Source organism: Panthera leo, chromosome B4, assembly GCF_018350215.1.
Source record: "Panthera leo isolate Ple1 chromosome B4, P.leo_Ple1_pat1.1, whole genome shotgun sequence".
Classification (NCBI taxonomy): Eukaryota; Metazoa; Chordata; class Mammalia; order Carnivora; family Felidae; genus Panthera; species Panthera leo.
The window spans coordinates 126877247-126899481 of NC_056685.1; the positions used below are offsets into that span (position 1 = coordinate 126877247).

The window sequence follows — 22235 nt, forward strand, 5'->3', positions numbered from 1 at the left end:
GCTACTGTTATTATCTTCATTATACATATGAAGAAACTAAGGTGGGGGAGGCTAAGTAACTTACCTAAGGTCTCATAACAAGGTGTGTAACCTAGATTCACATCGATACCCTTAGCCACTATAACACGTGGCCTCCCAAACATGGAAACGTTTGGCTACGTTAAAAAATAACTTAAAAAAATGCTGAAAAACTGAATAATAAAACGGGCATGGAACTGTCAAATGGAGAAGAATTGCAAAGTATGAGAAAGATTAAGGTACTGAGTAAGTAAAGAGTTCTTACAAATTAACAAAAGGACACAATACAAAAAATGGTCAAAGGTTTCTGGGGTCAAGTACGTCTGGGAAATTCAGCACGCCTTTCATGTTCTTTTACCACAACAATGTATATAAGCAAATTTATGACTCTTAAGTTCCACACTAAAAATCTACTTTAACACAGCATTTTCCAAGCCTATTTGACCAAAATAGGCTTTAACATCTGAATAATTATAATTCTTTGGAACAGACTTTGAAGCATGTTGAACTCTGTAATAACCACTGCTTCCTCTGGTTTCTGGACTGGTAAAGCTTTCAACAAAGGAAATGAAATTAGTTTTGTCCAGGGTTTCTCAACCTTGACACTATTGACATTTTGGGTTGTGTAATTCTTTGTTGTGGGCTTGTCTTAGGCGTTGTGGGATGTTCAGCAGCATCCTTGGTCTCTACTCAGTAGATGCCAGATGACAGTAGTACCACCCCCCCACCCCCACCCCCGCTCCCAGTTGTGACAACCAAAAGTGCCCCTTGGGAGCCAGGATTCCCCTCCCCCATAAGAACCACTGGTCTGGCCTGATTTCTAAAGAACTCAGGGTGCTCCCCATGATTACCTCCTACCTGAGTGCTCCCCAGACTGCATAGCATTTCACTACCTGTTGATTTCTGTGCCTTGTGACAGCCTCTATTCTTTGTAAGAGAGTACCAGTCCATCTCTTGTCTTGTTTGTTAGAACTCCCTTTACCTCCGTGCACAGCAAACCACGTACAGTTCCCCAGGCAGGGGACTTCTTTCCACCTTTCCATCCTCTAGGTGGAATTAAGCTCTCTTCTTCAATCTCCATACTCACTGCACACCCTTCTATCAGACTCGCAACACACATTTTACCTATTGAGGTGCCTGTCTCCCCACTTCCTTGACAGCAGAAACTAGGTCCTGTCCATCTTCTGACTCTCAGCACTGAGGAGGTGCTAATCAATATATATGATCAAAGGAGAAAAATATAATTGAAGATGGGTCAGTGGGGACCTAGCTGGATTTCCAACAACACTGAGTCCATTGGTAACCTCTTTACCAGTTTCCTCTTAGGAATGTTCTCCTTGCTGGTCTCCAGGAAGACAATCTTCTCCCTTGAGAGAAGTCAAACTACCACAGAAGGTACAATTTTGTGTTTCTCCCTCTCAGACATGACTATGACATCATCTGCTCAGTCGGCATGTCCAGGCCTTTCCCGATAGTTTTCTCATTCCAAACTGAAGGAGAAAAGCCCTTTTCCCTTAATGTCAGCACTTCTGCAAACCCTGGTTTATTCTAGCCGGTAGCACTTTTTATCCTTGGATATGTATGCATCTTCCTTTCCATGTTTTGGGAATCCCTTTGGGCCTGAGTTTCTCAGAGCACCCCTTCCCCCAAGCATTAAATCAGTGTCTTTAAGTATTTCCTGTCTGGGATTATTTGAAGTCTTAGAAAAAATTTTAATTCTTGGGAAGTCTCTAACTCTACCAGAATTGTCCAAGATGGTGGCAGTGGGCAGAAAGAAAGGGACGGGTTTGAGAAACTTTAACAATGGCAAATGACAAGACTTGACAACCGTTTGGAAATGGAGGAGGGAGATGACTCCAAGATTTCTGTTCTGAGACAACAGAGGGGCTGGCAATTCCTGCTGCAGAGACGGCCCCAGGAGGAAGAGGAGGAGGAGGAGGAAGAGGGGAAAGACCAGGACAGGGAGCACACTGCCGGGACAGTTAGAGCCTGAGGTTTCCACAGGAGACAAGGTGGGGATGGAGTGGAGGGAACTGGATATAAGAGCTTGGGCTCTGGCTGGGAAATGGGACGAGGGCTGTTGGCATGCAGGTGGCCGCAGAAGCTGAGAGAGCAGACGAGCGCTCAGATCGCGTGTGCTGCGGGCACAGACACATTAAAGATGGTGCAGCAAGAAAACGACATGAAGGAGACTGTGAGGGGTAGTTGGAGACAGAGGGGCATGGGTCAGAGGCCACTGGAGAAGGAGTTTTGGGACAGAAGGGGTGGCCAGAAGCTTTAAGTGATACAGGGAGGTCAGCTCCTATATGGACAGAACAGTGCCCGCTGACTCAGCAGCAGAGGGTCACTGAGCACTATGGTGAGGGCAGTCTCAGTGGAGTGGAGGGGCTCTAGCCAGTGGCAGGGGTGCAGGAGGGATCGGGAGGAGGGCAGGTGTCTAAAGAGGGAGTCACTCATCTATCCACTTGCCCAAAAAGCTGAGGGGCCACTGGGCACCAGGGGCCATGTTGGGCCCTGGGAGACAAGGTAGTGGACACATAGGCAATATCCCTGCGCTCGTGGTGTGTATTTTCAGGAAGATGTAGTATTTTATTTTATTTAAAAATATGTAAAAAATTGTTTTTTACATTTTATTAATTTTTGAGAGAGAGAGAGAGAGAGACAGAGCACAAGTAGGGGAGGGGCAGAGAGAGAGGGAGACACAGAATCCGAAGCAGGCTCCAGGCTCCGAGCTGTCAGCACAGAGCCCAACGCGGGGCCCGAACCCACGAACTGTGAGATCATGACCGAAGTCAGTTGCTTAACCGACTGAGCCACCCAGGCGCCCTGGAAGATGTAGTATTTTAGAAGGAGGACTCATTTTAAGGATGGTTGTTAGGATCATTGCCATTTGACAGAGAAAGGCCAAGAGAGGTCAGATGGCAACTGGTACAAGTTCACACCAATGTCTGAGCCGTGGGTCAGGCCCTGACCCATGTGGCCCTTCGCACTCTTTGCTGCCTGAAGGAGGTGGACTTTAGGTGGGAACAGATGGCACAGAAGACATAATAGGGTGGAAAAGAATAAAGGTACCAGGTGCAGGATTATTGATGGCTGGGCCGGGCCCACCCAGATCAAGATTTGTATTTATTTGAGCCAGAGTCTTGAGAGGTAGCCTGTGGTAGCCCCCACACTTCCCCACATTCCCACCCCTCTTATTTAGGAGAACATCTCCCTTTCCTGTGGGAACCCTCAGGAAAGAGGGTTCAAGTGGGGCTGGAAACATCTCCGCATGCACTTGTTAGGCTCAGGAACCCAGGGAAAGCTGACCAGTGTCCCTCCATGGGATTTATACAGAGACGCTGGAAAGAGACAAGGTCCTTTTTCCTCTGGGACAGTGAGCTTGGGGACCAGGGTAGGCCACCCACAGCCACCTTCACTACCTGAAGTAAACACTAGGCAGAGATAAAAGGGTCAAGAAATACAGGAGACTGAGCTCTGATGGTATCCTTTGGGCTCCTGGATCCAGCTCTGCCTGAACCTATCAAGAACTATCCCAGACTTCCTGGTGGCTTGAACCAATGAATTATCCTTTGCCTCTTGATTTTGAGTTTCTATACTTACAGCTGAAAGAATCTGACCAATATAGTTTGTCATGCTATGTCAGCTGTGACTGTCCAATATATGATTTACTGTTGCAGAAGCTAAGTGATTCCAGGGGTTTCCTCCACGGAGCCATACATATTCGCCTCCTTCTAGGTACTAGCCCTGTAAGTGGCAGGGAGATGACTAAGACATGAGCTTAGAGAGCAGCCGTGGAGATGATGACGGAACAAAGGCATCATCGTCTATAATATGCTTCACATCCATTTCCCCAAATGCACCATCACAGGAAACAATTAAGCTGGCAAATCCAGGTAGGGTTCAGCAGGTACAGGCCGAGCTGGAGAGAGGCTCCAAGCTCAGAGGAAGGTGGGGTGGGGAGGAGGGGGTGCCTCCTGCATCCTGGGCTCCTCTAACACTGTTCTGGGTGGCTGAGCTAAGGTGGGGCTGGAGGGGGACAGAGGAAGAGGGGAACAAGTAGTCTGGGGAGGCTGTGTGAGTATTAGTGTGAGCATAAGAGCTGCTTCTCATACCTTTCCCATTCCGGCGTGGGCGTGTCCCAGCTTGACCACCACGGGGAAGTGTGGGGCTGTGAGCTGTAAGAGACCAGAGGAAATCGCTCATTAGCATCCCAAAGCATTGCCACCAAGACTCTGGGCACCACCTGTTCTGGAGAAAGATTCAGTCATCCGCTATTACCAGGAATCCCCACAAGAATGCTCTGACAGATGGTCATTTTGCTGCCGCTCAAACACCCTACATACCAGCGAACTGGGCTTCCAAAGGAAGCTCTGAGTATTTAAAGCCAGCCTGCCTGGGGCACCCACCATTCTGGAGAGACGGTAGGAAGCTTTCAGATTCTGGCTTTACCACTTGTGCAACCACAGACAAGCTCTGCAAGGATCTGTGGCTCAGTTTCCTCATCTGTAAAATGGGGATGATGAGTATCCATCCCATAGGGTTACTGTGAGAATCAAACAAGCTATTACACGGAAATCTTGACATTGTAAGTACTCAGCGAATGAAAGCTTCATTACTCCATCACAGTTCTGCCTTACGTTATCCTTGAAAAAAACCTTCAAGTATCTGGAAACTCATTCCCTATCCTCGAAAAAAACCTTCAAGTATCTGGACACTCATTCCCTCCCCCAGTCCCTATCCAGGCCACCCTAGTGGGTGTCTTAATCATAGTGGTCATGCCCACATGGGCACACACATTTACTGGCCGCACAGTGCTGGGCGCTGTTCTGAGTGACTGTCCTGTATCATCTCCTTTAGAGAGCCACATTACTTGTCTAGTTGGCTCCCTATAGAATCCTCAGTTCCAAGAACACTGCCTGACCCAGGGAAGGTGCCCAGGCTTCTCAGCAAGACCTATTAGAGGCATACATGCTTCTCCTTATGACACAGAGGAAGACAGGGCACTCCAAACATTAGGTGCTCACCTATCCATACCTGTGGTCACTCTACTGGGAAGTGAGGGCACTAGGTTCAAACCCAGGCTAGGCATCTCCTCCTTCATTCTGTTCCTATGTTGCTTGAGATGTGTTTGTTTGGTGTCGGGAAGTCTGTTTGGAGGTATTTGAGGGCAAAGGTCATCCCTTTTAGTTACTTAGTAATAATATCACTCCCCCTACTTGGATCAACCCAGCCAGGGGTGATCATGTTACTCTCTGTGCTGTCTGTTCTGGTGCTGGTCATTCTGTCCTGGCTTGTCTCCTGACAGTGCTGTCCATCCTGACCCTCTGGGTGCCTTGAGAGGAGGAACCTGGCTCTTCTCTCTTGGTGCCCAGAGTCTAGTCTGACCTGGAGGTGAGGCTGTAGGTGCCATGGAAGGGTCCGCTGTGGGTCCCAGAGCCATTCGATGGGCCTCGTCTTATTTTACCCATGCAGGGGCTCCATCAGGCAAGCAGGGGAGGTATGTTTTTAAATCACCATTTCACAGGTAGGACACTGAGACTCAAGGTAGGTGCTGGGAAAGGGTGGAATTAGGACCTGAACTTGGGCCTGTCAGACCTCTAAGCCTGATGTGAACTGTTTCCCCTAAGATCTGGCTCAGGACTTCCTGCAGTAGATGTTGAATAAAAAAATTTCCCTCTTAATTTCGGCTACCAATGAGCATATCTTGGTGCCTAGAAAGAACAAATTCATGTTTTTTTTTTTTTAAAGAGCAATATTTGATTTTGAGTCCAAAAGCAATATGTACTCACTATAAAAAGTTTGGAAAATATAATAAAGTGTTATGTTGTTATTACACAGAAGATAATAAAAATCACCCTCAGACGTGTATTATCTGCTGATCTTCTTTTTTATAAATCCATATTTTTTTTTCATTTGCTCTACATTGTGAGTATAGTGAATACCCAATTTCACTTCCTGTTCCTTCCACTTACTGTTCTGTGATAACCATCTTCCCCGTGGTGATTACTTGATAGTTTAATAGTTACTATAAAACATTTCACAGATGAAAAAAGACTTAGGGAGCAATACCATGGACACCCCCTCACTTAAGAAATAAACCACTGCCCACACAGATGAAGCCCCTGATATGCCTTCTTATCACACTCCCTCCCTCCCGCCCAGAGGTTATAATCATTATACAAATTCTATGTTTATCACTGCCTTGCATTTACTCATATTTTAATTACTACATATGATTCTCAAACAACACACACTCCACAATTTTAAACTTTATGTGTAAGTGGCATCAAAAGAATCTATTCTTGACAACCCTTTTCGCACATTATGTTTGTGAGATTCACGTGTGCCCATCTATCTAGTGTGGATTCATTTTTATTGCTATTTTATGAACACGTTACCATTTGTTCACTTCCTGCTGATGAACGTTTAGGCGATTTCTATTTTTCCAATGATAAATAATAATAGTATAAACATTTGTTTTTTAATGTTTATTTATTTTTGAGAGAGAGAGAGAGCAAGCAGAGAGAGAGGGAGAGAGAGAGAGAATCCCAAGCAGGCTCCGTTCTGTCAGCACAAAGCCCGATGCGGGGCTTGAACCCACGAACTGTGAGATTATGACCTGAGCCGAAACCAAGAGTCAGAAGCTTAACCGACTGAATCACCATGTGCCCCTCGACTAGTACAAACATTCTTGAACTCGATCCCCTCTGCACCTGCAGGGGAGTCTCTCTGGGGCAGGGGTAACAGGACTGGAATTGCTGGGGCCGGGCAATGCTCCTCTCGTTTTTGCCAAATATTGCCAAATTTGGTCGCCAAAGTGGCTGTACTGACTATGCTCTCACAGGCGGGGAAAGAGCTCCCAACACTTGAGGTTGGAAAGACCTGCATTTTACCAACCCGAGGGATGTGAAGTAAAATGAATCGATGCATTTTCACCAAGTGGCTTTTGTTCCCCAGTAGAGCTGTCACACCCAGCCATCCACTCACAGACCCTGGAGACCGCCAGCAGTCCAAGAACTGCCCAGGTCACTACTGGGGCTTCATCTCCACGTCATTGTAAGGTGGAGTGGGAGGTGAGGGGGAACGGGTGTGCTCTGTCTCCCCCTCCTCCTCTCCTGGCCTGATTATCTCCCCACACACTGACGGGTACTGGAAAGAATGTGGATGTTGCAGTTAAACTTACTCTCTCATCTGGGGCTAGATATTTAACCTCTTCAGAACTTAGCTCTCTGATCTGCAAAGTGGGAATGATGATGCCTAACTCATGTGGCTGTGTGGGGGGAAGAAGAAATGAAATGAGGGGTGTAAAACTGCTTAGCGCCAAGGGGAGGTTCGAACTCAAAGTGTAGAGTAGGACTGAGCAGAGGAAGGAGCTAACACCTGCTCTGTGGGGTAAGGAGATGAAGGAAGGCTTGATGGAAGAGGAAGGAGAGCTAGAGGCTGCTGCTTGGTAGTATGTGATAGCTTGGCAGAGGGGGAAATGAAATCCAACAAAGGAAAATCGGGGGGGCTATGCCAGAGGGAATAATCAGAGGTAATTAAAGGCTGTGGCACTTTTAATCTGGAAGAACCTAGCAATCATCTTGTATACCCCCATGTGGCCATGTGGTGGTAGGTAGAATTTCTAGGAATTCTCCCCGAGATGTCCCCCTCTAACCTCTGGAGGCTGATGAGATCATCATATGAAGTCTTGCAACGATTGTTTTACATCATATGGCACACATGACCCTAAAGTATAGAGATTATCTGACCTAATCGGATCACATGAGCCCTTAAGAGCGGAGAACCATCACAGGCCGGTGGAAGAAGAGGGAGGCAGACAGATTCAAAGCATGAGAAAATCTCAGCGCACTATTCCTGCTTTGAGATGGAGGTGGTCACTTGAGAAGGAATGTGGGCAGCCTGCCGGAGCTGAAGGTGGCCCCTGGCTGATAGGCAGCCAGGAAGTGGGGACCAGAGGCACACTGTGGCAAAGAAATGGATTCTGCCCTAACAGGAATGAGCTCAGAAGGGAATCTTGAGCTCCTGAAGAAAATGCAGGATGCTGGCACTTTGATTTTGGCTTTATGAGACCCTAAGCAGAGAACCTTGACATGCCATCCCGGACTTCTGATCTACAGATCTGTGAGGTAATAAAGAGGTGTTCTTTTCAGGTGCTTGATCTGTTAGCGTGGCAATAGGAAATTAACACATGTGTGTGTCCTCCCAGAAACTGAAGCCCAAAGAGTATAAAGTGATTGTTTTCATGCCATACAACAGAACGAGAAGTCAAGGCCATGAGTTTTGGCTCTCAGTCAAGCACCCTCTCTATCAAGGCACACTTCTCTGGGGACCACGTGCATATCTAGAGTGCAATAAATTCTTTCTCTTAATTATAACGACCGATAAAATAATATCAAATCAAATCAATTCATGAATTGAGTGAGGACGAAGTGGTGACACTATGCGTTATGCTGTGCAGGACACAAGATTGAGACAAGATCTCTTGTTTTAGAGGGTGGGATGTGCAATGAACAAGCAGAACAGGGTGGCATGGTGGGCAAGTCTGGAGTGGGTGGAGTCATGAGCAAGTCTCCGTAAGAGAGGAAGGCTCTCTGGGTGCCTGGATGGCTCAGTGGGCTAAGCATTGGACTCTTAACTCCAGCTCAGGTCATGATTTCCCTGTTTGTGGGTTTGAGGCCCCTGCACTGACAGCATGGAGCCTGCTTGGGATTCTGTCTCTCTGTGTCTCTGCCCCTACCCTGCTCACACTGTCTCCCAAAATAAATAAAAATAAAAATTAAAAATAAATAAAGTGATGCTTTAAAAAGTTGAAATAATAGCCTTCAAATGACCATAGAAATTCAAGATGAGGATGGTCCACAACCTCATCATCTAACCAAATCAATGTTTGTATTGGTCCGTATTCCTTTATAAAGCTCATTTAGAATTCCAATTAAAAAATGGGATATTCTTGAATTTAAATAAATTAAAAAAACAAAAAATGGGATATTCTGCAATCATCTTAGAGATAGAATTTTGCATCTGTCTTCTCTAAGTTTTTTCCTACTTTGCCATAATCTTTTTTATTTTTCTCATATCCCTCCCCCACTCCCCAGCCCAGGTAACTGATCTCACCTGCCTGGTGTATCTAATGTGTTCTCCTGCCCACTGCTTGTCATGCTCAGGTTTGTAAACATGTATGGACATACATGGTTGAGGCTGATGTTTGTTTTTTCAAAAATGGCTCTCCTCGCTGAATATCGCGCCATGCACACTCCCTCTCCCAGGATGGCAGGTACACCCCTAACCCAATGAAGCTTCACAATATTCTACAGGACACAGTGCCACAATCAGCCGCTTTCCTGTTAGTAGACATTTGTGTAACATTCTCTCTCCGTGTGTCTGCTTCTGTCTCTGTGTCTCTGCTACTGCAGGCAAGACCACCAAATATCTTTGTACAGGTGTCCTTACAAACCAGTGTCTTCATTCCTAGAGGTCAGGCCAAGAACTTTTCACGGGGGACAATCAGCAGAATATGGAGACATTCTGATAGGTTTCTCCAGTGGTTTCCAAGAGCTCAGGAAATGAAGGTGGTGCCATGGTATTGCACCCTGGGTGAGACCGCCCACCATATAATCTCCCAGGCTAATGACGACTGCATGTATGGAGTGTCTTGTAACAACAAGGGATGGTGCTGGGCACTTGATGTATGGCAGCATCTTTCCCTCCCCACGAGACAGAGAAGAGATGAGAGGCAAGCCATTTGTCCAGGGTCAGACAGGTAAGGACTGGTGGGGCTTCTCCACCGCCTCCCATGTTCCCTCCCCTTTCCATCTTTCCCTTCCCAAGCTGTTCGAATGGGCTTCAGAGGCCATTCCCATTTCCACTCATCTGCAACATGCCAGCCCCTCCCCTGAACACAGACAGGTCACAGAGGACAAAAAACATCTTGTCGGCTATTTTCTCTCTTCCCTTCCCAACAATAGCTTTATTTAGTCCCCTTGGGGATGGGAGGCCGCACCAGCCTCTCACAGGCTCCTTGTCCCGCTCACATGCCCCGGGTGCTCCAGAGTTCAGCACTGTCCAATGGCGTGAGAGGCCCGACATCCTGTTAGAAGGGGCAGATCAATTTTTGAAGCCACAGATCCCCACCCTGATAAGGGCCCTATTCAAAAGTCTCCCAAGAAGCCAGAATAAGTGGGGGTGGCCTAGGGCTCATGCTGGCTGTTCTCTTGGGGGGTTGGAGTCAGGGCAGAGTGAGTCCAGATCAGCGCTGTATCAACCTCACTTTCAAGCCACGGGGTTGGAGAGCTGGGGCCTGAGTGGTCTGGTTCAGCCTCCCCCTGAAGGAGGAAATCCCCTCTATATTCATGATGCTCTGGAGATTTCAATGCGTTCAGTGTCTGTTCCTGGTTAAGAGTGGAGACAACGAGTCCTGGAAGAGTCCGGGGGAGGAAATCAAGGGCTAAAGAAGTCTGGGAAGATTTCAGTGAGGAGATGGACCTCCATCCCACGCCTGCAAGGCTCTGCCTGATCTAGCTCTTGCTTACTTCTTCTGTTTCATCTTGTGTTTCTCCCTCCTCCCCACCTCAACCCCTGCCTACCAGTTATGCACCACCCCACGGGCCTTTCAGTTCTTTACTGAATGGGCCACACTCCCTCCAACCACAGGGCCTTTACACATGCTGATCTCCATCTCTAAAAGACTCTACCTAATGATCAATGAAATAATATTAATTCTTATCAATTCAGTGGGCACTAATTGAGTAAGAACTATGAGGCTGGCACTGTGTTTTGTGCTGTGAAGGACACACATAAGATTAAGACAAGTCCAATCCCTTCTCATACTTGGGGTCTCAATTGAAATTCTCTGTCCCCAGAGTGTTCCCCTGGACACTGGTCTAGAGTAGGTGCTTCCTGTTGTCTTTTCTATCACACCCTAAACTTTCCCTTCATAGTGCTAGGCAGCAACTGTGATTATATGTTTAATTTCCTTTGTGTCCCTCTCTCTGCTCCCCTGTAGGTGCTCTGACAAAACAAGGTGCTTAGCTTGTTTTGTTTACCACCGTATCTCCAGGCTCCACACAAGGACTGGCATATAGTAGGTGCTGGGTATGCAGTATATTGTCGGATGGGTGTTAGACAAAGCCTCCCACGACAGGGAGAGATGTCATGTGCAGAAGGGCTGAGTCAGAAAGATTTTGGGCACAAGTTGCTGATGAAGTTGGTTTGAGCAGAGCCTTGTTGGGAAAGCAGTGGGAAAGAGGGTGGAAATATGGGGAGTGGCAAGGTTGGGGGTCCTTACACCAGAGGGAGGAGGTTGGGATGCATTCTGAGGGCACTGGGCAGCCATTGAGGGTTTGTGTGCAGAGGGTAGACATATACACGTTTAGGAAGACTCTTCTGGAGGCTATGGTAACAGCAGCTCCCACTTTTGCAGCACTTAGAGTGTAGCCAGCATGGTGCTAAGTACTTTACATATATCACCTCATTTAAGTATCTTGACGCTTCTTTGAGATAGCTCCTATTTTTAGCCCCATTTTACATACCAGGAAATGAAGGCCAACAGAAGTGAAGTTTCTTGACTAGGATTACTCAACAAGAAAGCAGGTGAGCTAGGATTTGGTCAGAACCCATCACCCTGCTTCCACATGGTGCTGCTTCTGGATAATCATTCTATGCACCATCGAGCGCTTGCTTCCCATGTGCCCAGAACTGTGTCCGCTCATTTGATTTGACCAGGTGGGTGGGCAGGGGCCAGCAGCCTGCTACTGCAGTAAGCAAAGCAGTACAGAGCATGCAGGGATAGCATGAGCTTTGGCACCAGAGGACCCTAGAGTTCATATCTAGCTCCAGCACCTACGGTCGTGAGACTTTGGACAAGTCACTGACCACTCTGTGACTCAGTCTGCTCATCCGCCAAACCAGAAGATCCTCGAGGAACTGACATTATAACAGATGTCAGTCATTAAACAGTCGCTGCCAGTGAAGAGGCTTACACTGAGTTAGGAGATGTCCAAGCTGGAACATAGGACAGCAAACCACACAAGCTCCTATTCCCTTCACATCTGGGACCTTGGGGGGTCCTTGGGCAGGGGGATGTCAAAGGCTGATCGATAGGACTCAGTCAGTCCTCGGATACAGGAAGGGGAGAAAACAGGGGAGGGAAGCCTGATGCCCAGGTTGTGAGTAGGGGGCATGATGAAGACTTTGACAGAAATGGGGTTTGTTTTGGGCATTAAAAAAAAAAAAAGATTCATTCAAGTGAGAGAGTAGCAATATCCCAACAGCTGCTTGATAATCTTAACCTTGGTATGTAGTATCTGATGGAATCTCCTCGGAGTTTAAGCACTGCACACAAAGACACTCCTGTCTGTGGAGAGAGGAGAATGGATAAGATGACCTTTGACAGTCCTTTCCAATTTTATAATGTTGTGACAAACCCATAAATTACCACCCAGATGACTGAAACAAGCGGGGACAACAGCTTACAGGGCTCTGAGGATTCTGGTCCCTGTCTTCTTCCCCATCCCCATCTCACCCATGTTCCCCTATCAGCCTCTCTGTCCCAGCCTTGCTGGATTTCTTTCTGACCCTGATACTGGCTTTGCTCCTTCCAGCCACAGGGTCTTTGCACATGCTGTTCTCATTGCCTGGAACACTGTCGCTGCTCCTCCGAGCCATGCTTCAGATCTCATCTCTAATGTCACTTACCCAAAAAGTTGGCTCCCACCTCCCTGCTTCAGTCATGGCCTGCTCATGTCTTTCTCTTTCTTAGCACTTCTGCCATTTTTAACTTATCTGTGTAATTGTTGGACAAATGTGTAACTCCTTCACTGGACTATAAGCTCCATAAGGAGCTGTGGGTCTGTGTCTGTTGTTGCTTATCATTGAACCCTCAGGCCTCTCCTGAATTATAAACCTGCTTCCTGAACCCAGCCCTGGGATGGTCTCACAGGCATCTCCAACTCAACATTTCCAAGCAACCTCATAAACTTCCCCTCCAAAATACCCTCTTCTCCTGACCTCAGTCAGTGGCCCCACCACCCACCCAGGTGCCCCGCCTGCCTTCTTCATTCTCACAACTGCCCTAGACCCAGGTCTGGCACACAGGAGGGGCCCTGGAAATGTTTGCTGAGCGAGGTCTGTGGTTTCACCGCCCTTGCTTAACGCTCTCTGCCCTTGGAATCCCACCTCTGAACCCTCTGCATCATGTCCTCCTACAGTTACTGTGTCTTGGAAAAATACTGGTGGCATATTTAGAAGAATTTAACTAAACCTGCCCTACCAAAATACAAACATTCCTTTCTCTTACATTTCCTGTTTCCCTGAGAAACGGAATCGTCAAAAATAAACAAAGCGATAGGATGGCAATATTTGTCCGCAGATAGGCTTTTCTTGTTCTTGCCCCTGTGATGTTTATGGCGCAGAACAGGCTCCGGCCGCCAGCCTGTCTCCCGTGAGGATTCTCCTGGGCGCTGCTCACCGCTCAGACAGTGTCCCCAGGGAGACTCTGGGATGGTCTGAATGGCTCAAAGTGTCTAAGACCACTCTGAATCCCGTGGACACATGCTGCCACAGCAGCTCCAACCCCCTGGCCTCTCTGTGTAGTTTTCTTCCATTCGAGGCTGTTCCAGGTTCCATTTCTAGGTGGGACCGTTACAAGTCTGACGATCCTGAATATTGTTCCACTTCTTAGTCACTTCAGAAAATAGCTAAATATCGTATTTGCACAGCTCTAGTACCTGCATTTCTTTGTTTCAGTTCATGCTCACAATGCAATGTCTTAAGATTAAAGACAAACCTAAAGTTTTGGCTAAAGGTACACTGCTGGCACCCAGAATAAGTACTGCTTACTTGGGGCTATAAGCAAAGGGAGGTACTCTTTTCTTTGGTTCAGGGAAGCTGTATTTGGGGAATGCCATACACAGCGTAAGGAAGAAGAGCGAACTCAGGCTTTGAAGCCAGACAGACTAGGGTTTAAATACTGTTGGTGTCACTTCCTACAGGTGCACCCTTGAGCAAGTTTCCTAGCCCCTCGGGTCTTGGCTGCTTTGTCTGTAAATGGGAAGAGGCACACCAGCAATTAAATAATTGTGAAGATTTGAGTTTGTATGTCAAATACATGCTATCTATAGCTGGATCCCAGCCAGAAATTCTCCAGGGATCATTTGAACTAGCATTCATTTAAAATCAATTGAAGAAAACAATCCCTAATTACCACTGGATGCAATTATGAAGTTTTTTTTTTAAATTTTTCATTTCTGTACTATTTATTGTAAAAAAATTGCCTTGAAATTACTTACAAATTATCATGAAATTGATTAATGGGTCACTCTGATATTCCTTATATAAAGAATGACTCTATATACTTATTTTCTTGTGCGGAAATAAATTCAACCTCTCATGATTGCATGCTGCCTGTTTTTTATCCTATAAATCTTACGTAGTTTTCTGTTTAATACAGTGAGATCTGCGGGCACATGGGCGGCTCAGTCGGTTAAGCATCTGACTTCGGCTCAGGTCATGGTCTCATGGTTCGTGGGTTTGAGCCCCGTGTCAGGCTCTGGACTGACAGTTCAGAGCCTGGAGCCTGTTTTAGATTCTGTGCCTCCCTCTCTCTCTGCCCCTCTGCCCCTCCCCTGCTTGTGCTCTGTCTCTCTCTCTCTCAAAAACAAACAAACAAACAAACAAACAAACAAACAAACAAACCAAACAAACAAACAGTGAGATCTGACCCATCATAGCTGCAGTGATAGTGCCTGGCTTTTTTTTTTTTTTTCCTTAATAACAGCTTTATTGAGGTACAATTTACAGACCATAAAATTCACATTTTATAGTATACAATTCAGTGTAGGATATTCACAGAGCTGTGCAACCATTATCACTATTATCTAATTCCAGAACATTCTTGTCACTCAAAAAGAAACCCCATGCCCATTAGCAGTCACTCCCCAGGCATTCTTCCCTTTAGTCCCTGGCAGCCAATGCTTTGTGTCTATAGATTTGCATGTTCTGGAAATGTCATATGAATGGAATCATTCAGTATGTGACCTTTTGTGACTGGCTTCTTTCACTTAGCATCATAGTTTTCAGGTTCATCCATCAGGTGTCAGTGCCTGATTTTTATTTATTTATTTTTATTTTTTGAGAGAGAGAGGGAGAGAGAGAGGGAGAGAGAGAGAGAGAGAGAGAGCGAGCAGGGGAGGGGCAGAGATTGAGGGAGAGAGAATCCGAAGCAGGCTTCACGCTCAGTGCCGAGCCCCATGTGGGACTCGATCTCATGACCGTGAGATCATGACCTGAACGGAAATCGAGAGTCAGATGCTTAACCGACTGAGCCACCCAGGCGCCCCCATACATCTTGGAATGGCCTGGATGTGTATTTCCAGGGACTGCAAACCACGAGGGCAAATGAATGTCTTAGCAAGTTTCAATGAACAAGGATAATACTTTGGATCAGAACGAATTATCCAGCTGGGCATCTCATGAATTTATAATTATTTGCAAGGGAAGAGGATTTTTTACTGGCAAGCCAACAGTAGCTTGCAGGCATCTGCCTCCTGGGTGGATCAAACCTTGTCTGCTTCACCCCCACTCTTTCTTCAGCCCTTGCAAGCACAGGGCCTGAGCCAGATCATTGGAGACAGCAAGACCTCAGCTTGTAGAACATTTTTACTGACTTTATTGTCCCACAAACAAGTTGATAAAGACAAGGGCTGAGATAGAGGAATGTTTGGGAGTCAAAGAAGAAAGTTTCAAGAAATGCCGGTATTGGGTATCCTTGAGCAGAATAAGAGAGATTAACCCTGGTTCTCCTTCCCCTTTACCAGACCATTATCGCTTCCCTTCTGAAAATGACCTTCTTTTTCCAAATTCTCATGACTAACTTTGAAGCCATTCAGAGAGGAAGCCTTGACGTGTGGATTTTATAATCCTGTCAACAAAGCTAAAACTGTGATTGCCCTTATATGTTTATTTTCATGTTTATTTGTTGAGCTCCACGAGGGCAAGGCCAGTATTCATTTTGTTCATTGTTGGCCCAGCACACAGCAGGTATCCAGCATCTGTTGATAGAACTCACTGCACGAATGTAGAAACAGAGTGCTGAGAGCTGTGTCAATGATAGGTGCTATCAGTATGACCCATGATCATCGTTATCATCATGTACTGATTGAGCCACTTGTAGAGGCACCCTCTCCCCTGTACTGAACCTCCGTCATTCCGTGCCTAGTATTCTCTTGGTATCTCTGTCCTTGTACAGACCCCACCAGGGCACCCTCCTTTTCTCTACCCTGCTTCCTTCCATCTGTGGAGGAGGCTGCATTAGTACAGTTGCCTGGGCTGAGAACTGGGTTCTACCATCACCGAGCTGTGTCCTTGGGCAAGTTGCTTTACTTTTCTGTGCCTCAATTTCTGCATTGGTATATACAGCTAAAAAGATTATGTTCCACATAGATTGCCTCAGAGTTTAAAGTGAGTTAATATATGTAAAGCGCTTAGCTGTGTAGGTGGGGAGGGGCCAGAACCATGCTGGCTGTCGGTGTTATTATTAACCTCTTGCTGTTCTCCAAGAGCCATTGTGTCTTCCTCTCTCACTGCTCCAGGCTTTCCAAGGTGACACCTGCCAAGAGGAATCTAGGTTTCCATGGTAAAGGCTGGCAAGGGTTTCATGAGTTACCCACAATGCCCAAACTCTGCAGTCCATGGATGTATGTTGGCAATGGGGAAGGATGTCCTGAGGTGATGACTCAGCCTGAATACAGAGATGAACAAGTGTCATTCTAGCCCTTTCCTGGCCTAGAGTCAGGAGCTCTGCCCTTGAGGGTCACCCCAGCCACCAAGATGCCCACTCTTCTTCATCACGCTATACCACATCTCCTGCCTGATCTGACAGGAACCTTGTCCTACCCAAGGGGGTCAGACGTGGGAAGGGACCAATTCAGCACAACAGAGCTCCTTCATTGTATGAGGAAATAGGTCAGAGAGGCAGAGACCCTGCGCAGAGTCATGTCTCCAGCTAACACCCTTCAATCCCCACTTTGCTCTGACCTCCGTGGTTATTAACGGGATGCAAAAGGTGGAGGCAATTGCCTCTGCTTTACAAATAAGGAAGCTGAGGTTTAGAAAGAGGGTGCTTACCCAAGGCTACAAAACCAAGCCTTAAACTCTGGGCTGAGGCCTCTAGCCAATTCAGAGGTATTTCTGCCCTAGCTCCTGTCTTCTCCACTTAAAAAAAAAAAAAAAAAGTTTCTTCTATGGAACACATGCCGTGCCTGCCGCAGGGAAGCAGCTCCTTGCCTCCAAGGAGACTTTCATTCTGCAAGTTTCAGACAAATGTTGAAAAAAAAATACTGTTCCACGAGGAAGAATGGTGGGAAGCTTTAAAACTGCGCCTGCATTTTATTGAGGGTTGCCAGAGACAGATACTCTGTGCTGATGTGCATTTCCCACTGGAGCCAAACAAAAACCTTTAAGACGTGCAGCCAGACAGGGAAGGGGGTGAGACAACAGAGTCCGTCACAGGCACAGCGATCACAGGGCCACGGTTCCATCCAGCTCTGCCTGCTCCAGAGGAAGTGAGAACAGCCACCAGGTGGAAATGCTGCTCTGTGTGAGGAGTGTTGGAAGGGGACTCACTCGGATAAAGGAATGATCTTGGTCTCAAACACTGGCCTTTAGGCAGTTTTAAACCCAGATAACGTCACCCCAGTGTTCAGAGAAGATATAAGGTGGACTTTCCACATCCATTTGCCTGCAGGAGTGGAGATTTGGGGAGGGGAGGGCCCTTCTGGGGCTTGTTCTCACCCTCCCTTTCACACCTCTCAGGGGTGCCGGGAGAAGGGGTGGGTGCCCAGGCAGGACTGGGACAGCATCTCAACGATTTTCGGGAGAGTGCAATAGGGCCTGGAAGTCTCCATAAGTCCCTCTGTTGAAGGTGTACAAGACGATGCAGCTGAAGGCAAAGCTGTGAGAGACATCCAGGGTCACGACTGGCCTGCAAGATGGCAATTCCTGGGACCTGAGGTTTCCAGGGAATGCTGGATGATGAGAATCCTGGGCAAGTGGGAGAAGGAGGGAGCACTGGTTTGCACCCAGCTGGGAGGTGGAGGGGACCCTGCGGGAAGGGGCAGGGTTCCCAGGACTTGTTCTTCTGCGTGGAGAGACAGAACGTGAGGGGTGAGCAGGAGCTCAGGCCGGCACTGCAGGGAGCTGTTACGAAGCCCTTCACTGCAGGGCCCATCGGTCAGGATGAGCAGGGAAATTTCCACCCTCTCTCCTGGAGGGGACCACCATCAGGACCTGAGCCAAAGGGCAAAACATGTCTCTGGATGTAGGGCCCCCTTTAAGGAAGGAGTCATGCTGGCCACCCGTGATAGAGGCCAACAATTATTCGGTGTCTACACGAGACAGGCTCCACAGCAGCTGAATAGACACATCTCATTTAATCCTTATGAGAGCCCTGCCATGGTGCGACTATTATCTCTGATTTCCAATGAGAAAACCAAGACTGCTGTAAACATCTGGTTGAGGCCAGAGTTCATGATTTGGACCACACTGTCTTTCCCATCAGTTCTGGGTACACAGAGAGCACCCAGGCCCTAGCGGGGTGGGGGTGGGGGGCTCACATGGATCTATAAACAAGTGATTTCAATCCAACAGTGTAAACACTCAAGAAAATTAAGAGGAAAATTCTGTAGAAGCAAGGAAGAGTGAGTGTCATCTGTGAGGGAGAGGGATTTTTGGAAGAAGTCGGACAATGGGCCATTTGCACTGGGCTTCGCCGGTCAAGCAGAAGTTTTCCAGGTAGAGGAAATGACTTTGTAGGCAGAAGTGTCCACAAGGAAAAAGGCATAAGAGGGCTGGCCAGGACTTCACATTTAAGATGGACCTCAAATTTGGGATCTCTAATGCTTTCTCCAAATGAGGATATATACAGTCATTGTTGTGTGTGTGTGTGTGTGTGTGTGTGTGTGTGTGTGTGTGTGTATGCACGTGTGTTAAAAACAATGGTTTTTAATTTTTTATTAAAAAATTTCTTTAATGTTTTATTTTTGAGAGAGAGAGAGAGAGAGAGAGAGCGAGAGAGAGAGAGACAGCATAAAGTGGGGGAGGGGCAGAGAGAGAGGGAGACACAGAATCTGTGGAGAACCTGTGGAGAAGCAGGCTCCAGGCTCTGAGCTGTCAGCATGGAGCCCGATACGGGGCTCAAACCCATGAACCATGAGATCATGACTTGAGCTGAAATTGAACACTTAACTGACTGAGCCACTCAGGCACCCCAAAACAATGTTTTTTTAATGTACACATTAAAACTACACCACAAATTTGGTTACCCTGTCCTGGAATTAAAAGAAAAAACCTGGTGTCTCAAAAAAAAAAAAAAAAAAAAAGGACTATCTTTGTCTTTCAGAAACACACACTGAAGTATTTTCAGATAAAAGGACACCATATCTTGGCTTTGCTTTAAAATAATCCAATGTGGGAGTCATGGGCATTGAGGAAGACACTTGTTGGCATGAGCATTGGGTGTTATATGTAAGTTATGAATCATGGGAATCTACCCCCAAAACCAAGAGCACACTGTATACACCATTATGTTAGCTAACTTGACAATAAATTAAAAATAAATAAAATAAAATAAAATAAAATAAAATAAAATAAAATAAAATAAAATAATCCAACATGGGATGGGGATGTAGAGGTGAAAAGATTGGGTGTGTACTAAAGTAGGGTGATGGGTACATGGATGTTCATCATATTTCTCTACTTTGTGTATGTTTGAACATTTCCATAATAAAACCAACATATTTCAGAGAGGCTCCCCTCCCTTACTCTGAGTGGTCTTGGGGACTCCTTGGATGTCCTTTGTCATGAGAGAGGATGAATGAAGGGGAAGGGCTGAGAAGTAGATTGGAGCCAAATTGTTTAAAGCCTCATAAACTGTTCTGAGAGGTTTGGACTTAATCCTGCAAATGACAGGGAGCCCAGGAAGACATTTGTAACAGGAGACTGACGCCATTAGATTTGCATTTGGGAAAGCTGGTGTCTAGAAGATGGAGAGGTATGAGTGTGTGTTTGGGGAGAAGAGATGGGGGCAGGTGGAGGCCCTAGCCCGAGGCCTATACACAGCAGGTCAGCTTCCCCTTCACACTGTCCCCAGCCCGTGCCACCAGGAAGGACCCAAGCTAAGTCAGTGGCCACGGGACAGAAAGGAGAGATGGATGTGAGCAAGACCTCTTTTAACTTTGTTTCCCCAGCATCTGGCTCCCTTGTGGCTCCTTGTCACAACAAGTAATTACTTATTGCAATCGGCCAATAAGTATTACTTACTGTCTCCCTGGCTAGACTAGGTACAGCCAGACCAAGCCATCTTCCTCCTTATCCCAGAGCTGGCACGATGCCTGGCAATCACCAACTGCTGAGTGAATGGACGACTGTACAGCACGGGCCTGTCTCTGATCACTAAATCTCTGAGGAATGAACGAATAAATAATCCAGTACAGCACCTGACATACGGTAACCCCTCAGTAAATGTCTGTGGGTTGGTCTGAACTGATGTGAAATTGCAGGACACCGGTACCCAAGGTGGGTGAGGACAGTTCAGATCTCCCCTTAGGAGAAAGCAATTTCCTCCCAGCACAAGAGCTTCCAAAAAGGCCGTGGTTTCTAAGCTGAAAGGGGATGGGAAAAAACAAGCCGGGCACAGGGTTTGCCCATTAATATGTCAGCCCTTGAAACTTATGTCTCCATCTCTCTCTTGGCTCCTTGATGGGTTGCTTCCTCCATTTCAGATGGATGGTGTTTTTCCCCCTTCTAAAAAAAGCTTCTTGATGCTTTTAAATTAGGCAAATGAGCAAGGGCAATGTTCATTTTTTCCTCCTTTCATTTAGAAAATGCGTGGCGTGCCAAAGGGCCGTTGGACGGAATGTTCACAGGCCACATAATAGAACAACAGAGGCTGCCAAGCTCCTAAATCACTAACCAGACAGGACAATCTCAGCTCTTGGGACTTAGAGATCCCAGGGCCAGCACCATGAGTCCCCAACAAGTGAAAAGATGGCCCACAGCCCGAGGTCTCAGCCGGGAAGAACACCCACCCCTACCTCGAGGAACTGGAAATTCAAAGTGGGCCACACCTCCTTGAGCTCACCTCTCTGACAGCTGCTTACGGATGGAGGAAAGTGGGTCCTCTTCTGCAAAGAAAGTCTCAGGGAGATGGTCCAATGCTGATACCTCCTTTCTGAACTTCAGTTTACCCATTGGTAAAATGGGTCTAAGTGAAGGAATGCAAAAGAGTAAAGAGGATCTAAATGCAGGTGTCTACCTATCTCTTTGTGGCTTGCCTCTCTCTGGAATCTGTGATGTGTTGAGCTTTGATGCTCAAGGTGTGGTTCTGGCACCAGCGGCCTCGGTGTCATCTGGGCCCTTGTGAGAAATGCTGAACCCCAGCCTCATCCCAGACCTACCGCTCAGAATCTGCATTTTAACAAGATGCTCAGGTGATTTCTCTACATGTTAAGGTTTGGCTCAGGTGATTTGTCTACATGTTAAGGTTTGAGGAACACTGGTTTCTCTGACCGTGTGATCTCGGCTAAGTCACTTTACCTCTTGACTTTATTCATTTATAAAATAAAAGGTATTAATCTAAATGGCTTCTAGATCTGAAGTCCTATAAAATCTAAGTCCTGCTAACAAATACCAGTCTTTGACCCCCAAAAGTTCCATCCCTGTTCTAAAATACCAGGTTTTGAACTGGCCAGGTAACCAGTGAACATGTGGTTAGGGGAGATTACGGGGCCAGGCTGTGTTTGGGTGATGTGGAGGTGTACGCATGACCATGCCTCCCAGACAGCCCCCTCTGAACTACTGTGTCACATTATCAACCCTTAAATCTCAAATTCAGGTTTAGAAAAGACAGGCTCCAGCAGCATCAGACACAGTCTCAACTCGATGGCAGATCGATTGCATTGATGTTCCCAATTAATGGCTTCCCTGCATCCACATCCTTTACAATGTGACTTTACAGGTCCTTCCAGCAAGAGATGGACTCTTTTTCCACACCCCTTGCATCTGGGATGGGCTTGTGACTTTCTTTGGCTAACACAGGGCCACAAAATGACGCTGGGTCCTGAGCCGTGTGTGCTCGGGCTCAGCATGTGAGAAGCAGGAGGCTTTCCCTTGGGGTGCCCCTGGTGTTCAAGGACAGGTGCTGTCCCTTCAGGATAGTG

The 22235-nt window shown here is 46.9% G+C and overlaps 1 protein-coding gene across 7 annotated transcripts in view; it reads right to left on the bottom strand.

The window, feature by feature from the left end:
* The window catches only part of SYN3 (synapsin III), a 461325-nt gene that overhangs the window by 68300 nt on the left and 370790 nt on the right, over positions 1 to 22235 (bottom strand). For all 7 annotated transcript variants that reach the window (XR_006205084.1, XM_042947629.1, XM_042947630.1 and 4 more), the window contains exon 7: positions 4134 to 4196. Coding sequence is in view for 6 of the 7 variants with exons in the window: in XM_042947629.1 (XP_042803563.1) it covers positions 4134 to 4196 (63 nt within the window). In the remaining variant the exon portion in view is untranslated. The remainder of the gene's footprint in view (positions 1 to 4133; positions 4197 to 22235) is intronic.